This window comes from Podarcis gaigeae (genome assembly GCF_964106915.1).
Source record: "Podarcis gaigeae genome assembly, chromosome: 3".
Lineage (NCBI taxonomy): Eukaryota > Metazoa > Chordata > Lepidosauria > Squamata > Lacertidae > Podarcis > Podarcis gaigeae.
Genome location: NC_139680.1, coordinates 38010846 through 38027886, shown reverse-complemented (window position 1 = coordinate 38027886; position 17041 = coordinate 38010846). Strand labels below are relative to the sequence as shown.

The 17041-nt window shown below is 40.3% G+C and overlaps 1 protein-coding gene across 4 annotated transcripts in view; it reads right to left on the bottom strand.

The window, feature by feature from the left end:
• Positions 1 to 17041, bottom strand: part of KCNQ5 (potassium voltage-gated channel subfamily Q member 5) — a 247138-nt gene that overhangs the window by 53063 nt on the left and 177034 nt on the right. For all 4 annotated transcript variants that reach the window (XM_083730161.1, XM_083730165.1, XM_083730164.1 and 1 more), the window contains one exon: positions 5234 to 5360. In XM_083730161.1, the coding sequence (XP_083586287.1) occupies positions 5234 to 5360 (127 nt within the window). The remainder of the gene's footprint in view (positions 1 to 5233; positions 5361 to 17041) is intronic.

Below are 17041 nucleotides of genomic sequence, written 5' to 3'. Positions count from 1 at the left end.
CCCTTGTACAAATATAAGAAGTCCTTCTGTTCATGGAAGGCAGCCTTATGAAAGGGGCTATCTGTGATCTAGTGGATAATTCTGCTCAGGAATTTCTGGACTGAACCATCTAAACAATTGCACACCAGCTACTAAGAGAGAGAGATATATAACGTGGAGAACTATAAATTGCCAAGGAAGGAACTTAGGCAGCAATTCAGAATGAGTGAAATTGATGCACTTATGCATATGTTGCTCTTAGCTGGATTGTGGCCTAAGTGTGCAAATCAACAAAACATTTACTTCAGAATAATTTTGCTAAATTTAGTGGTACTACCCAGAAATGGAATGGCTATGGCTCTGCCTTCTTACAGTAACTAATAACAGTTCAGTACACTAGCCAAAAAATTCAGACTTGAGCAAAATGTGGAATAAAAAAAGGCTCACAAGTACACATGGTCTTTCAAAAGCATGGTTCCTTACCTATAAATTATAATATGGGGTACAATCAAAGGTGCTGTCTTAAATATCTCTTTCATCAGAACTGCCAATCTCTCTCCCTGTTCTCAAATCCAGAAAACATGTTGATAGCAGCATTTTGCATCAGAAAATATGTTAAAGGAAAGAAACACTCTGAGGTTGATTGTAAAGGCAGATCATCTTGCAGATGACTTGGTACTTACATTGCAAGAGCCTGAATCTAGTACCAAAAGAGTACTAGAACTAATTCAAGAGTTTGGTCAAGTAGCAGGATTTAAATTAAATAAATCTAAAACGAAAGTATTGGAGAAAAATTTAACAATACTGGAGAAAGTAAAGTTTCAGAGTGAGACAGGGCTAACTGTGGTTAAGAAAGTGAAATATTTGGGGATAAATATGACATCTAAAAATTTGAATTTATTTAAAGACAATTACGAGAAAACTTGGACGGAAGTAAAAAAAGATTTAGAAACTTGGTCAAACATGAAGCTTTCCTTGTTGGGTCGAATCTCAGTTATAAAAATGAATGTATTGCCTAGAATGTTGTTTCTGTTCCAAACACTGCAAATAGTGGATAAGATGGATTGTTTTAAGAAGTGGCAGAAAGATATCTCAAAGTTTGTCTGGCAGGGCAAGAAGCCTAGAATAAAATTTAAGATATTAACTGATACGAAAGAAAGGGGCGGATTTGCCCTGCCACACCTTAAATTGTACTATGAATCAGCAGCTTTTTGCTGGTTGAAAGAATGGCTACTTCTAGAGAATACTGATATTTTGGACTTAGAAGGTTATGACAACTTTTTTGGATGGCATGCATACCTATGGTATGACAAGGTAAAAGCTCACAAGGGTTTTAAAAATCATATTGTCAGGAAAGCACTATATAATGTCTGGATTAGATATAAAGATCTGTTGGAAAGTAAGACTCCAAGGTGGCTGTCGCCAATGGAGGCAAAAGCTGTTAAAAAACTAAATATGGAGGCCGATTGGCCGAGATATTGGGAAATTTTGGAGCAAGAAGGAGACAGATTGAAATTGCAAAGTTTTGAGAAGTTAAAAGGGAAAGTGAGAGATTGGTTGCATTACTATCAGATAATGGAAGTCTTTAAACTAGACAGGAAAGTCGGCTTCCAAGTGGAAAAATCAAAATTAGAAACTGAATTGTTAGAACCCGGTACTAAGAACTTATCAAAAATGTACAACTTGCTGTTGAAATGGAATACACAAGATGAAACGGTTAAATCTGCAATGATTAAATGGGCGCAGGATATTGGTCATGACATAATGTTTGCTGACTGGGAAAAGTTATGGACCACCGGGATTAAATTTACGGCATGTAGTGCCTTGAGAGAAAATATTATGAAAATGATTTACAGGTGGTACATGACCCCAGTCAAGCTTGCGAAAATCTATCACTCGCCCGAGAATAAATGTTGGAAGTGTAAAGAAAAGGAAGGAACATTCTTTCACCTTTGGTGGGCGTGCCCAAAGATTAAGGCTTTCTGGGAACTGATCTATAATGAACTGAAAAAGGTACTTAGGTACACATTCACTAAGAAACCAGAGGCCTTTCTCCTGGGCATGGTCGGCCAATTGGTGTCAAAGAAGGATAGAACATTCTTTATGTATGCTACAACAGCAGCAAGAATTCTTATAGCAAAGTACTGGAAGACACAAGATTTACCCACCGTGGAAGAGTGGCAGATGAAAGTGATGGACTACATGGGCTTGGCAGAGATGACGAGCAGAATCCGAGACCAGGGAAGAGCAACGGCGGAAGAAGATTGGAAAAAATTTAAAGGCTATTTAAAGAAGTATTCAAAAATTAGTGAATGCTAGATTGATGCGGAATGAGAAAAGATAGGGGTTAATAGCGATAATGGTTAAGTGGAAGAAATTGAATGTTTTTACAATTAATTTGAAAATAAGGGAGGGATTTGTTAATTAATTAATTTGACATGAGAATGCAGAAAGGGGAGGTATGAGGAAGTCGGGAGAGTAAGGAACATGAAACTAAGAGTCTGAAATTATACGTGTTGTATGTTCTTTTATTGCTTTATTTTGTTTTGTTATGGATGGAAAATTGAATAAAAATTATTTGGAAAAAAAAATGATTGTAAAGGCAGATCATCATTTTATTTTCCAAAGTGATATAATGAAGGCATCATTGCCCATAGTGTGCCTGCTCACCCCACTGTTCTCTCTGTTCACAGGTTTTACAGAGCCTTTTACAGGAAATGTTTTGAATACCTGTTCGATCAGAGATGATAACACACCCCATTTCTCACTACCCCCCAACAACTGACCATCCTTGATCCCCCCATTTTTGCACACACATCCCACAAAGCATTTCCACCATGACTACACTAATGAGATATGGTATACACCCCCTTCACCATACTGAGAAAACCTCTTAATCCCTTTTTGATTATTTTGTTCTTTGGTAGATTTACTGTGGGAGGGGACCATGGAAAATTGCCTCCCTTCCCATTCCACTAACAGAGCGATTCATGGGGCAAGGTCCTCGGCTCCACGATAGAACACATGCTTCAGATGCAAAAGATCCCAGGTTCAATACCTGACGCCTCTAGGTAGGGCTGGGAAGACCTCTTGTCTGAAACCCTGGAGAGCTACTGCCAATCACTGCCAACAGTACTGAGCTAGATAGATAATGAAGACTGAGGCATATGGATAATGAATACCGCACTGGGTAGTTTGAAGCGGCATAAGGCTATGTTCTATGAAGATTAAAGCCAAGTGATAACCAATGCAACTAAGAGTGCTGATAGAGAGATTGCATTGTCCTGGTTAAAATCTGGAATTTAAAGCCAATGAACCTAGAAGTCACAAATACTTGGGCTATTCATAGGCTGCTTGTGGAAACGAAATTATATACAATCTTATGTGCTATCTATGACATCAGTAATGAGAACTTATTTATTTATTTATTTGATAAAAAATAACATTCCTCCCAATGAAGCCCTGGGCAGCAAACAATACGAGAAAAAAGCCCAGTTAAAGGCAAACTAAGTATCCTCACAACTTATAACCTAAAAATTGCCAGAAACAATATCCTTCAATCACAAAATGCCTGGGTGAACAGGGTTTTTTTTAAAAAAATAATAATGCTTTATTTCAAAAATGTAGAAACAACAACAAAATAGAGTTACATCTTGTAATTACTGGCAGAAGCTAATGCATTTAACATACCTTTCTTCTTTATGTGTAGGTAAGCATTTATGGAAGATCCACTGCAACTTGGGGATTTTCTGTATAGTTCATCATAATATTACAGTACTTAGTCTCTTCCATAATCTGAGGAAAGGCTTTAATAAATGTTGATGTATATGTCCCTGATGTGTATATGATTAAAAAAATCGTATCACCCTATATAAAAAAGCAAATGTTTTTGCTTTAGCTTTTTATTTTGCCAAAATTTCAATGTTAAAAGTTCTGAAATTGTCCAAATGTTGGTTATGACCCTGAGAGCAGGCATCAGCATAGATACTATTAATTCCTTAGAAGCCACTTTCTCATTTTGTTCCTCCCAGACCTAATGCTGGTGTGACATATATACCATAGTCTGAAGGGGAGTATTTTGCCCCTGAAAAGTCCCCAAGCCAGAGGAGGAAACTGATCTGTGTAAACTGAACAAACATGAATTAATCTCCTTGAATGAATCTCTCTTGCATGACATTCATGTTTCCTGGGACATTTGATTCTGAAATATTTGCTCTATGGCTAGGCAAGGCTAAAAAAAAAGTTGTGTGCATTGCTTTGGTGCACTGCTTCAAAGCACTGAGTAGGGAGGGCTCTTTGCAAGGGACAAAGGGCTTTACAAGAGCTCTACTTGGCTCTTTGCAAGCTCCTTCAAGGGTCAGCTGGCTTCAGAGTTGCCTATGGGGAACCTCCTAGCACAGCCAATCCCAGAGTGTTGAAGTCCGTGCCTATCAGCTAAAAGGTGCTGACTTCAAGCTCCACTTTCTGCTGGAATTGGCTGCACAATGGAGATCCCCATGGAAACACTGATCCCAGGTGGTTTGTTCTTAGTGCCAGTTCAGCAAGCCTCTCTTGCCAATGCACAACCAGGAGCACACTTTAAAGAAGGACCTACTTTTACATTTGGGAGCCCATTTCTTTTCTCATATATTGGTATGGTGGTACTGTTCCTGCTGTGACCCACCTTGGATCAGGCTGTGGGTCCCAACCCATAAGCTGAAGACCAACGTGATGTCAGATGCAGCGCAGGTGGGTGTGGTTTGGGGGGGAACGACCTCATAGGCCAAATATTTATTGTAAACAGCTTAGACGCTCTATTCCAATCAAGTGGTATATAAATTTTGTTGAATAAAACAAATGCTGGGTTAAGTTAGGCCTGCAGGGTGAAGGTTCCCCATACCATCATTAAGAGATCATGGAGAACCAATAGAGTTGCATTCCCCTGTCTCTGATCAAAGTCATTGATCAGGGTGACCAAGGCTGTTTTGGTACTAAAATTGTGCCTGAAACCAGGCTGAAATGTGACCAGATAACCTGCTTCTTCCAGGTATACCTGCAGGGGTGCCTGCAGGCCACCATTATCTATCTGACCAGATGCATATTCCAGAGCAATATCTTTTCTTTTCTATTGGTGATTATGGACAATCCATGTACCCATCAAAGGCACAGCCAAATATAATCTAGGATCTAAATTAAAATAATAGCCAGTGGAGTCCTATCCTTCTGTGACAGTGCTGTAATTCATAACAAGGTTAGCTATGGTTAAAAAACTTACCTATTACACAGAATGGTTTCCTTGCGAATCTCAGCCTTCCCTGCCATCCACGGTACCGACAACAGCAGCCAGCAGACCAGATGCGCATGATAAACTCCAAACCGAAGACAACAATCATGACAGACTCCTAAAGGGGGGGGGGGGCAAATAAGAAATACAGCCAGTGAAGTCAGCAGCACAGAAAACAGAAGCAAATACTTGTCGGTATTGGCTTAATTCAATTTCAAGCAGCTGAAATATAATTGGGTTTTTGTAAAAGCTAAAGGATTGCATTGCATGTGACATCAAAAGCTTTGAAAAAGATAACACAAGACTATAGGGAGAAGATTGAAAAAAAACCAACTCCAACTCCCTACACGTAGAAAAGTAGCTTCTCTGGGAGATGGCAAACCTGGAACATTTCTCTCTTGCGTGCTTTTGTTTTCTACGGACAGGTAGCACTTCCATGGGATTGTGCAGATTGTACTGTGTTCGACCGTCTTTTTCACCTCTACAACTAACAGCAGCTGGAGGTCTGGGAAAGTGGCACTTCCTCTCCCCCTTGCATGTACTTCTTGGTTTGTGACACCACAATTTGCTGTTTGTGCTTGAATCTCGCTGTCTTGGTTGAGAGGGCTTGCTCAAACCACTAGTTTGCCTTTTCAGATGTCACGACAAACTGTAGTGCAGGCTTCCTCAACCCCAGCCTTCCAGGTGTTTTCAGACTACAATTCCCATCATCCCTGGCCATGGGTCCTGCTAGCTAGGGATCATGGGAGTTGTAGGCCACAAACACCTGGAGGGCAGAGTTTGAGGAAGCCTGCTGTAGTGCGTGTGAAGGGAGGAGGGAGTGCACATGCCACATTCCTAGTCCTCCCTTCCATGGGAAACAGTTACGCTATCGTGCCACCTTTAAATCACTTTAAAATTGTTGACTCCGGACTCAGCACCTATGCAGCTGCCATTTGATGGAGACTTACTCCAATCAAGCATGTTTCTGAAGCATTCTAAAACCATTTTCATTTGACCATGCTTTTGATGATCCGTGTAGGTAGGATTCTAATACGTGTGTTTGTGCGTGTGCACACACACACGCACACACACACACACACAGAGTTACTTGCCCCAAGGCCTCACAATAGTCAGGGTCAGAACAAGTATATTCAAAACAGATGTACAGTGACACAACTTCCAACAGAAATCAGCTTCCAGGTTATCAGCATTACACTTGTGTTGGATTGAAATGATTGAGGGTTCGTGAGCTAGCTTCAGCAGACAAAAGTATTTGAAAAAGCTTATTAAGCAGTTTGTCAAAGAAACAGAGGATAAGATTTATGTTTTATTTGGCAGATGAAAACATTTCCATGTCCAGGATAAAGCTGTTCTGTATCAGATGGCTAATTTGTTATCCTTACAGGATGGGGACTGCTGTAGGACCACATTAGTAAGCAAGCATGAAAAATATATTGAGCACAGGAATTATCGGCAAAGAAAGTGGTGACCCACCTTTTAACACCCCCCCCCCCCTGCTCAGTACATCACTCATGTTTTTACTCTGTAAGAAACCACACTTCCTTAATCAGTCAACTGAAGGCAGCCATCTACTGCTAAACAGGCTACCTTTTGCAAGCACCGCTTATTTGTTGATTAGAGAATAATGACGGCCAGCTAATTTATTAAAACATAGCTATTAGCTGCATAGTATTTTCCCATTGAAGTGCTTTAAAGCCTACCTTCTGAAGCTTCTGACCAGGCATAGGCAAACTCCGGCCCTCCAGACGTTTGGGACTACAATTCCCATCATCCCTGACCACTGGTTCTGTTAGCTAGGGATGATGGGAATTGTAGTCCCAAATGGTTGGAGGGCCAGAGTTTGCCCCCACAAAAGCAAGTGGTTCAAAACTGTGCATCAAAAACTTCTTACATGCGGTCTGCATTCACAGTCCCTACTATCAATGGGCCTCATTAAAGCAAAGAGTCTAATAGGCCAGCGCCTGAAAGACATTGAACGGCAAAACAACCTGACTATCTTAAAGAAACTGTGCCCATGGTATACCTACTTTCCCCCTTCTCATTTTGACTCTCCAGCTTCATATTTGTTTAAATTAACAATCCCAAAATATAGACGTGCCTTTACATTGGCTAGATGGGATGTTCTCCCTTCTGCCGTACTCGAAGGTCGCTACCAAAAGACTCCATTTGAAAAACGACTCTGCCCATGTGGAGATGGTAACACGGAAACAGTGTCCCACGTCTTCCTATCCTGCCCCCTTTACAAAGACCTAAGGAATGAGATTATTACTCCACTCATTCTCTCCAACCCCGGCCGTTCACCAGACATCACACTGTATTTCCTCTTATCTGATACGGATAGTCAGATAACAGAGAAGGTCGCGAGGTACATCGAAAGAGCTATGAAATTGAGGGCCACCATCTGAGTGACAGACTTGTTCATCTGACGGACCTCCTTTTGCTTGTTCTTTTCTCCCTTTTATCCTTATTTCTGTTTTTAATTCTTGTATAGCTGTGGCCTGTTGGCTTTGCTAATAAAGTTTTGATTGATTGTGGCCAGAGTTTGCCTATGCCTGCTTCTGACATTGGTTGGCTAAGCTCAGGGATGGAGACCATCCCTTTCTGTAAACTACGTTGAGGTTTTTCTGTACAATCAAGCACTACATAAATTTTACGAAATAAAATAAAAATCAAGCTGGGGAGGGGGACTGAATGCTGCCCAATAGGCCTCTCTATCTGATGCTCATAAATCTCCCCAGGCCACATCTCCTCTCCCCAAACCGCACTCCTTTCTGGCTCTTCCAGTGCTTTTGCCTGGTTGGAAAGTTTCATTGAGCAGTGACAATGCCTCTTGTTTGCATAAATGTCTCACATTTGTCTGGCTGGAATGTAGCCTACTCTACAGAGTTAAGACTCACATATGCTGTCCCACCCATTTCGTTTGTCTGGTCCCACCTACATTTGGCACCCCCACAAGGGAATGCAGTCTGCAGATTGAAAAAGGCTCCCCCCTTGCTGGCTAAGCTGGAGCAAATAAGAGTCCAACTCACATTAAAAACTCTCCAGAATTGACGACATTACACTGCATCGGAGACAGGAAACTGGAGCAAGGACAAGTGCAAAGAAATCTCCTAACTGCACAGGAGGGACTGGATGTTAATGGAAAGGGAGAAAAAAGATTGCTGGAGTAAGTTGGGCAAGGCAGGCAACTGGCTAAAAATAGGGGCCTAAGGAAACTATGGCTCGTGGTGAGATAGAACTGAAGGAAGGAGATGTCAAGGAGAAAGCAGAACCAAAGCAGAACCTCTCATGGGGCCCAGGAACAGACTGGGGTGTGCACTATTGGCAGGGAAGAAAGTGGGCAAGCAAGGGAGGATTGGGGAATTGGGATTAGGGAGTCCATGAGCTTCAGAGGGACTCAAAAATCACTGAGGCTTTCTGTTGCCTTTAAGCAACTCTGAAGCTCAGTGTGTTCTCAGAGAAAAGGTACTGCCTTTGCCTGATCAGTTAGAATAGAAGTCTTGTCTTTGATGTTGTGCTCTGGGGGCCACAATTTAGGCAGGCCACCAAGTTCATTGGACTTTACTACAGTGGTACCTCGGGTTAAGAACTTAATTTGTTCCAGAGGTCCATTCTTAACCTGAAACGGTTCTTAACCTGAAGCGTGCTTTCGCTAATGGGGCCTCCCGCTGCCACTGCACTGCTGGTATGTGATTTCCATTCTTATCCTGGGGCAACGTTTTTAACCTGGAGCAACCACTTCCTGGTTAGCGTAGTTTGTAACCCGAAGCATCTGTAACCTGAGGTACTACTGTACCTTGCAATTGCTGTCATTTTGGTGATGAGGCTCATATACTTTACTAAACTGTTTTTAGAAACGCTATAGGTTCCCATTCACGATAGGTACAAAATAAGGAAAAGTCATTATCAAGTTCCCAGAAATGCTTTTTAAGAAGCCAAAGTGAACAATGCACATGATCGTTGAGGAGTTTCTTTTTAAAACTTGCACCCATTAGGCCAGCCTAAGCTATTTATATGACAGCAGTAACATCACATCTAGAGGATTTATTAGATTAAGCAAATATATGGAAAAGCACTAGAAATGGAATCTATCTTGCAGTAAATATTCTCAACAATATCTGACATGTCAAATGATCTTGTCATCTTCAATTGTAGGATCGGAATGAAACAAATATGACTTAAATGGGTAAGTGACACATTCACAGTGCCTACATTGAAGCAAATGGAATATATTCCAGCACACTGGAATCCCAGTAAAATACCCTTTGCTGAAAGAGTCACTTCACAGAAGCACTTGTTGTTGTTGTTTAGTCGTTTAGTCGTGTCCGACTCTTCGTGACCCCATGGACCAGAGAACGCCAGGCACCTCTGTCCTCCACTGCCTCCCGCAGTTTGGTCAAACTCATGCTGGTAACCTCGAAAACACTATCCAACCATCTCGTCCTCTGCCGTCCCCTTCTCCTTGTGCCCTCCATCTTTCCCAACATCAGGGTCAACATCATCACAGAAGCACAGAATCCTAGAATTAATCCTATAAAGCAAGTTTACATGCTCAATGTGTACTCTCTGATTCAGAGTTTCATAGGTTCTCTGATATATGAAGTTCTCATGTGAGCAAATTTCACCATTAATTTAGGTGGAAGAGGCACCTTTTGAAAAGGCAGAATTTTTGCTCTGTCAAAATGAACAGGGACCTCCTTGTAGAAAAGGAATATGCTTTGGAGCTCCTGTGCTCGCAAGAAAGAGCTAGATTAAGGAGACCGTGCAAACAGCCACATGGGGAGGAATCCTCTTCCATAGAAAAGTATGAGTCAATTTTAAATTCCAGTAATAACACAGCATATATTTTAGAATCCATGTCATAAACTACTAGGACATCTCAACCAGGAAAGCTAAAAGTGAAATTAATCCCTAAATGCTTCCTACTGTTTGTTTTTCCTTAGACTAATACTCAAAATATTTGTAAAGAGTAAGAAACAGTGTACTCATATTTCTTTAGTATACTGTTAACATCCAGCCTTTCAGTTTAGGATGTATAATCTGTACTGATATTAGGACATATCATTTGCAGAGCTTGCCACTAAGCAAATGTGTACTGAGCAAATGTATTGAGGAAATTCTCACTCAAGTCTGATACTGGTTTGTTTTAAGGCAGCCTGGAACTAGAGTTCCCATTTCAGCTTCTCTACTACATTACTGGAGGCAAGATTCTTATTTTGCATAAACATACATGTTATTTTTTAAAAGTGAAACCCACACACCTTTAGCTTCACACCAACCTAGAAAAATAGCAAACACCAAAGCCCCTTACTTAATTGCATCAAAGTATTTACCTTTACCTTTTAAATCCAACTTAAAAGAAAGATTTTATCAAATAACTAAAAGAAATGAAAGCAGAAAATTGGCAGGTGCATGGGAGTTATCTAATGTTTTGCACAGTGTGACATGGCCAGAAATTGTGGTTGGGTTTTTTTTAGCACAGTGCGTTGCTGGGTCTTAGAGACAATTCCTCTTCCATGTGGCTAAGGTGGTTGCCCGAAAAAAGCTAGATAGAGGAAACAGAAATGTATGTAGACATTGTGGGATAACCCACCTCATATAACAAACATTCTTAGGTCTAATTAATACATGAAGAGGTTAATACCACAGAGTAAGCTGGCCTGCCAGGCTTAGCTATATACTTCCCACACCGTGGGAGGAATAGTTGATCAACCTTTGTTCTCTTCCAGTCTACCTGATAAGCTCAGCATATAAAGTGGTTTGAGCTGGTTGCTCCAGCTCAAGTGCATGGCTCTCATTAGCAACTCTTGAGACCTACAGCAAACTTTTTTGGAACTAAAATATCCACCTGATGAAATTAAACAATGGATCAACAAAGCCAGACTGATACCCAGAGAGAACCTGATGCAAGACAGACCCAAAAAAGAAAACAACAGAATACCGCTAGTAATTACATACAACACTGAAGTTAAAAAAGTTCAACGCATCACCAGAGATTTACAACATCTCCTGGACAATGACAGTTCTCTTTCTCAAGCTCTGGGAGGAAGACCTTTCATCCGCCTACAGAAAGCCACCCAATCTTAAACAACTCCTCACCCACAATAATACAACAACCAAACTTAACATGGAAACTGGTACCAGAGCCTGCAATAAACCCAGATGCCAACTTTGCTGCCACATACACCCAGACAACACCATCACTGGACCCAACAACATCAAGCACACCATCTCAGGCCTATTTAATTGCTCATCTTCTAACATTGTGTATGCCATCAAATGCCAGCAGTGCCCTTCAGTTGTCTATATTGGACAAACAGGCCAAACCTTATCCCAAAGGATAAATGGACATAAATCTGACATCAGGAATCACAAGACAAAGAAACCAGTAGGAGAACACTTCAGTCTCCTAGGACATTCAATGCAAAATCTCAAAGTGGCTGTCTTATTACAAAAGAATTTCAGAAACAGACTTGAAAGAGAAGTTGCTGAATTACAACTTATCACTAAACTGAAAACTATGGAGAGACCTGGTCTGAACAGCGATATTGGATTCTTATCCCATTACACAGGCTAAAACTATTCTTTGTCATCTACATACTGTCCCTTTAAAAATCTCTTGCTTTTTCTTTTTCTTGTGGGAACAACTGTCATTAATGGTCACTAACAGACTTACCATACCCATTAGCCAATCACTTATTCCCTCCCCCTCCTCCTCATTTTATATATATAAGGGTCTGATGACTTCTGTTTCAGTGTTTCTGAAGAAGTGTGCATGCACACGAAAGCTTATACCTAAAACTACTCAGTTGGTCTCTAAGGTGCTACATTATAATTTTTAAATTATTTTGGAAGGATTCTTTTAAAGACTTTCTTAGATCATATAACTTTTTTGAAGGCTTGATTCTTTTAAGGGAGTTTTTAGGTTTTTAAGAAGAGTCTTTTTAACTATCTTTTTATAAAATTGTTTTAATTTATTTTGACTACGGCAGACCAACACGGCTACCTACTTGAATCTTGAGTTCCTATACAAGTAATTTAGGAACTTTTACCACTTTGCAACTAAGCTAAGTTTTACTGCCTGTGCAACTTTCTGAAGCACATGTATCTGACTTTTGGAGAGTTTGTACATAAACATTTTTTTAATTTACCAAATGTCTGGTCTTTTTAATTTACCAAATGTCCAGTCTTTTCCTATGCTGGGGGAACGGGGGAACACTGAAATCTTTTAAGGGGCCATTTTGGAACTCACTTGGAGGAGCATATTTTAAAGGTTGAACAGCCTATATTTTCACACTTTACTGCATATTTTGTGACTTCTCAGCAAAAAGTCCTTGCTCCAAAGTTGGATCTTATGACCATTCCTCATAAGGCTTGGTTTCCAGATCCTTGATAATCTTGGTTGCCCTCCTCTGCACATGTTCCAGCTTGTCAATATTGTTATTAAATTGTGGCACTCAGAACTGACACAATGCTCCAGGTGTGGTCTGACCAAGACAGAGTAGAGCCGGGACTATTACTTCCTTTGGGTACTATATTTCTGTTGATGCAGCCTACAGTAGCATTAGCTATTCTGCAGCTGAATCACACTGTTGATTCATGTTTGCAGTCTACTAACCTCTCTTGCAAGCCTGAACTCATTCTGAGGTATAGTTTGCCTGATCTTCTCCCTGAAATGGTTAGCAACTCATGTATACTCTTCCTTTGCAATCTCTGCCATCTCCCCTTTCTTTCATTTGTTATATACACCATTTTTTTTAAAAATGCCTTCAATTTTTTATTTCTTTTTGGAATTGTCTGTGTTGTCTAGTATTTGTGTCTTCAATATTTCACCTTTAAGAATCTCCCATCCATCTTGGAGTTACTTCTCTTTGAGTATTTCTGACCATGGAATCTCAACCAGTAGTCCCTTAAGCTTTTTGAAATCAAGTGCAGAGTGCATGTCTGACTACATTCAGCTTTCTCTTGAATCTGAATAACCTCTTCCCAAGGTTACTTCCGATTACTTCCACCTTGTTGGTCAGTTCCTCCTTCTTGGTGAGGACGAGATCCAAAATAGATGATCCATTTGTTGTTTCTTCTGCCTTCTGGGAAATGAAGTTTGTCAGCAAGGCAATTGAAGAATTTGCTGGACCTTAAATTCCTGGCGGAGTGTGAGTTCCAACAGATATTGGAACTAGGTTTTGAACTAAGCTAATTTGCATAAGATAATTTGTATTGGGAAAAGTTCCGTTTCTACTGGAATATTTTCTGATGCCCTTGAGAGTGATCTAATTTAGCAAGTTTATTTCCTCTTGTATTTAGTAAACAAAGCAAAAAACTTTGAAATCACCAAGCTTGCCAATATTATAGTTGTGTTTGGCACCCACTCATTGTTACTAATGAACACACGAAATTGATATTTTTCCCACCAAAAGTAAAGCACTGCAAAATCTCCCATTTTGGATTTTTTCCCCCTGTGGAAATTTTTCCACCGCACATCGCTGAAACCAGGATCCCTTCATGGAAATGGATGGCACTCCCATGTAAGCATCAAGCATAAATGGAATCTTGGCTCTAAGTGATTGTGTTATCTTAAACTTGTGGGGCAAATCTAGCACTACTGTTTCTAATCAGACCATCCTAATTAAAGTAATCATGGAACTGTAGAACTGACATTAACTTATTTTAATCAGTGCTTGAGTAAGAATAAGAAATGTCAGACCAGCTACTTCTCGATTATTATATAATTAGGTGTTTTATTTGCTAATTGAGCTTATTCTCATTTTATTATACTTATGCATTTCAGTAACTGCAGCTAGGTAATATGAGGGCTGCAAACTCTAATTGCTTTAATTGGAGGATTTGCACACAGGAGGTTTAAAACTGTGAATGGTAATTTTAATCAGTATGGGGAAAATATAATTGGTAGGGTTAAGTGCAGTCCAGGTACCATATTATGTCTGGAATACTAGAACCGTGGTTCCCAACATTTTTGGTATGATAACCCACAACTCCAAATTTACTTGGTAGAGTGAGTCATTGATGTTTTGTCACATGAATTTTTAGATCTTCAGTAGCCATCAGCTTGACTCATTTTAACTGTCTTGCTGGGGCTTTTTGTTTGTTTCCCTATTTCATAACCATTATGTGAGGCGTCCAAGCTAAAACCTATTTAACAGATTAATGTTAAGTAGTTAACATACTAATTGTTGAAATATTTATAGTACTCACCAAGTTATTCGCAGGTTTCTTTTTATGGGAATGCAAGAACACTAATAACCTTATTGCAGGATATTGCTTCATAAACTATAAAAATTATTCTTAAAATTTAAAGCAGTGTTAAATACAAAAATTATGAATAATATCAATAGTTTATTCATCATAAAGTCTATGTTGGAAAGTATCAGTGGGATGACTAAGCTTGCCTTTTGTCAATGTAGGTCAGTGTGTGGTTTGATGGCTGTTAGACATAGATCCTTAGTAATAGTGTGTCACTTAATTTTGTTCTCATGCCTGTCATTGCTGAAAAACCTGTCTCTCGTAGACATGTACTACCAAATAGCAGCAGCATGGGTATTGCTTCATCAGCAAGCTCTGAAGGTCCTAACACATTGCAGTTCAATGCATTGTTGTTCTTTTTGCACAAATGCAGCTTTGTGACATCAGGTTTGTAAATGGGTTTCACACCCAAACTTCTCTGTTTCTTCAGCACAAAAGTAGTAGACAAACCACAACTAAGCAAACTTCACATTAGCCTTGGCTAAACTATTAACTAACCTTGGCAGATCTGGTGATTGTTCGCCTCAAGATACTCCCTGTATGAGTATCCCTGTATGTCATTGGACCTGCCGTGATCCACCAGAGAGTGTCCCCCAAGTTTTAAAATGTACGACTTTGTTCTGCAAGTGTCAGCACAGCATTCTAATATGCCAACCAAACAAAAAGTTGGAAGAGGTATTATTATACCAGTTAAGGCTTAGAAGCAATATGGTAATTGTTTTGGATTTGCTTATAAAACCCATGACTCACATTCCCAGGCTTCACAACCTACTTGCAGGTCATGACAACAGGTCAGGCAGGCAACACTGTGCTAGGTGTGTTTCAAGCTAAGGTCAACTGCGAATGTAACATCACCCTCCAATTAATTAATGGAATTAACATCTTGTATTAAGGCCACTACATTTACTCAGATAATAACCTCCCAATTAATTTAGAGGGTGTTCCTGATTAACTTGACAACAGATTTGATTTGTTTTTAAAGTTCAATATTTAAATTTTTCAAAGCAGCCCATATGGCAGGCTCCATCTTAGAAGATGTAATATTCTTACGTGGGTCCTTTGTTCATCTACCCAAAGGGTTGCACAGCTTCCTGTTCACTGTACACAACAACAGATGCCAAAGGAACAACTGAACAGTGGCTTCATTAAACAGAGAATGAACAGGACTAGCTCTGAGGCCAGTTTACCCAGAACTGAAGTGCTGGGGGGCTGAAAACACAAACACAACACAAATCCTACCCACCCAGCCACAGAAGAAGCAATGGTCAGTTTCTTTTAACCCTTTACACACCATATACCACAGAAGGACACATTCCTCCTTTTCTCACACACAAGGGAGATGGTGCTTGCTTTGAAACCTGTGTGCACCATGTAAAACGAGTTTTTTTTTGTTTTGTTCGAACTGTAGCTCATTTGTAAATATATTACTTTATCTTTTAAGCTTCATACACTTGAGAGATTTACTTGGGTGACACTTTCCACACTCCTATATCTCTTTATATTGTTTTGAGTTGGCTCTGGATATCTACACACAACAATCTAGTGCAGAGCTTTCCAAATTGTGTGTCGCAACACGTTAGTGTGTTGGCTGCAGTGTGTGTGTTGCGCAAGCACTCCCCGCGCTCCTCCTGGGGATTGAAACCTCTGATTTGCTAGTAAAACTGAATTACTGGGTTTGTAAAATGATGCATGTCTAAAAAGTCACTAACATGAAAGGTTTGGAAAGCTCTGATCTAGTGTCTAGGCAGCTGCTGCCAGGTCTATGCTCTATGGAGCAGTTGCAACAACCGGGGACCACTCACCTTCCACTAGTTTTTGTGCCGTCGCTCAACGGAGACTGCGCCTACATGGCAACTTCCTTTGCTAATCCCATTTCATCCCCTCCTGGTTCTACAAGAATGAAGCAGGAATGGTTGGGGAATCATCTGGCCCTTCACTTGCCTGATCTACCTCTTCTTCCGACCCATCTTGTGCTCTACCCTTCAGCACTTAAGTTTCCCCTTCTCCCTTCTCCCTTGTCTCCTGGCTGGAACAGTTCCCCACAAATCACTTAACCCCCCCCCCCTCTCCTGAATTAGACTCCAACCCCCCTTCCAATCCCTGACACTGAAGAATATCTGGAAAAGGTGATGGACATAAAAGTGGCTGCCACACACACATCTCTTAAAAAGGGACTTTCATGGGTGGGTAGTGGTAGTTGAGTCCAATTTCCTGATGTTTGCGACATAATGTACAGATTATATTCTCACTCCTTTGTTATGGCCAATGGATGATACAGTACCTGTATATTTATTTGTGCCATCATGCATGGCATGAGTTGACGGGCTGCATACAGTTAAGCTCTACTTAGGGAAGAACTGAAGTTAGACTAATTTCTGTGGGACTGCATGATGGCTTAAGAGATCAATTAAATATATTCTCCTGACGCCCAGCCACCACAGATTCTGGAAAGGAAATTTATGAACTTGACTGTATGATCATATTCATCAACTCATTTGTGTCTTTCTATTCAGCACTTCTGTTTATCTGAGCCGA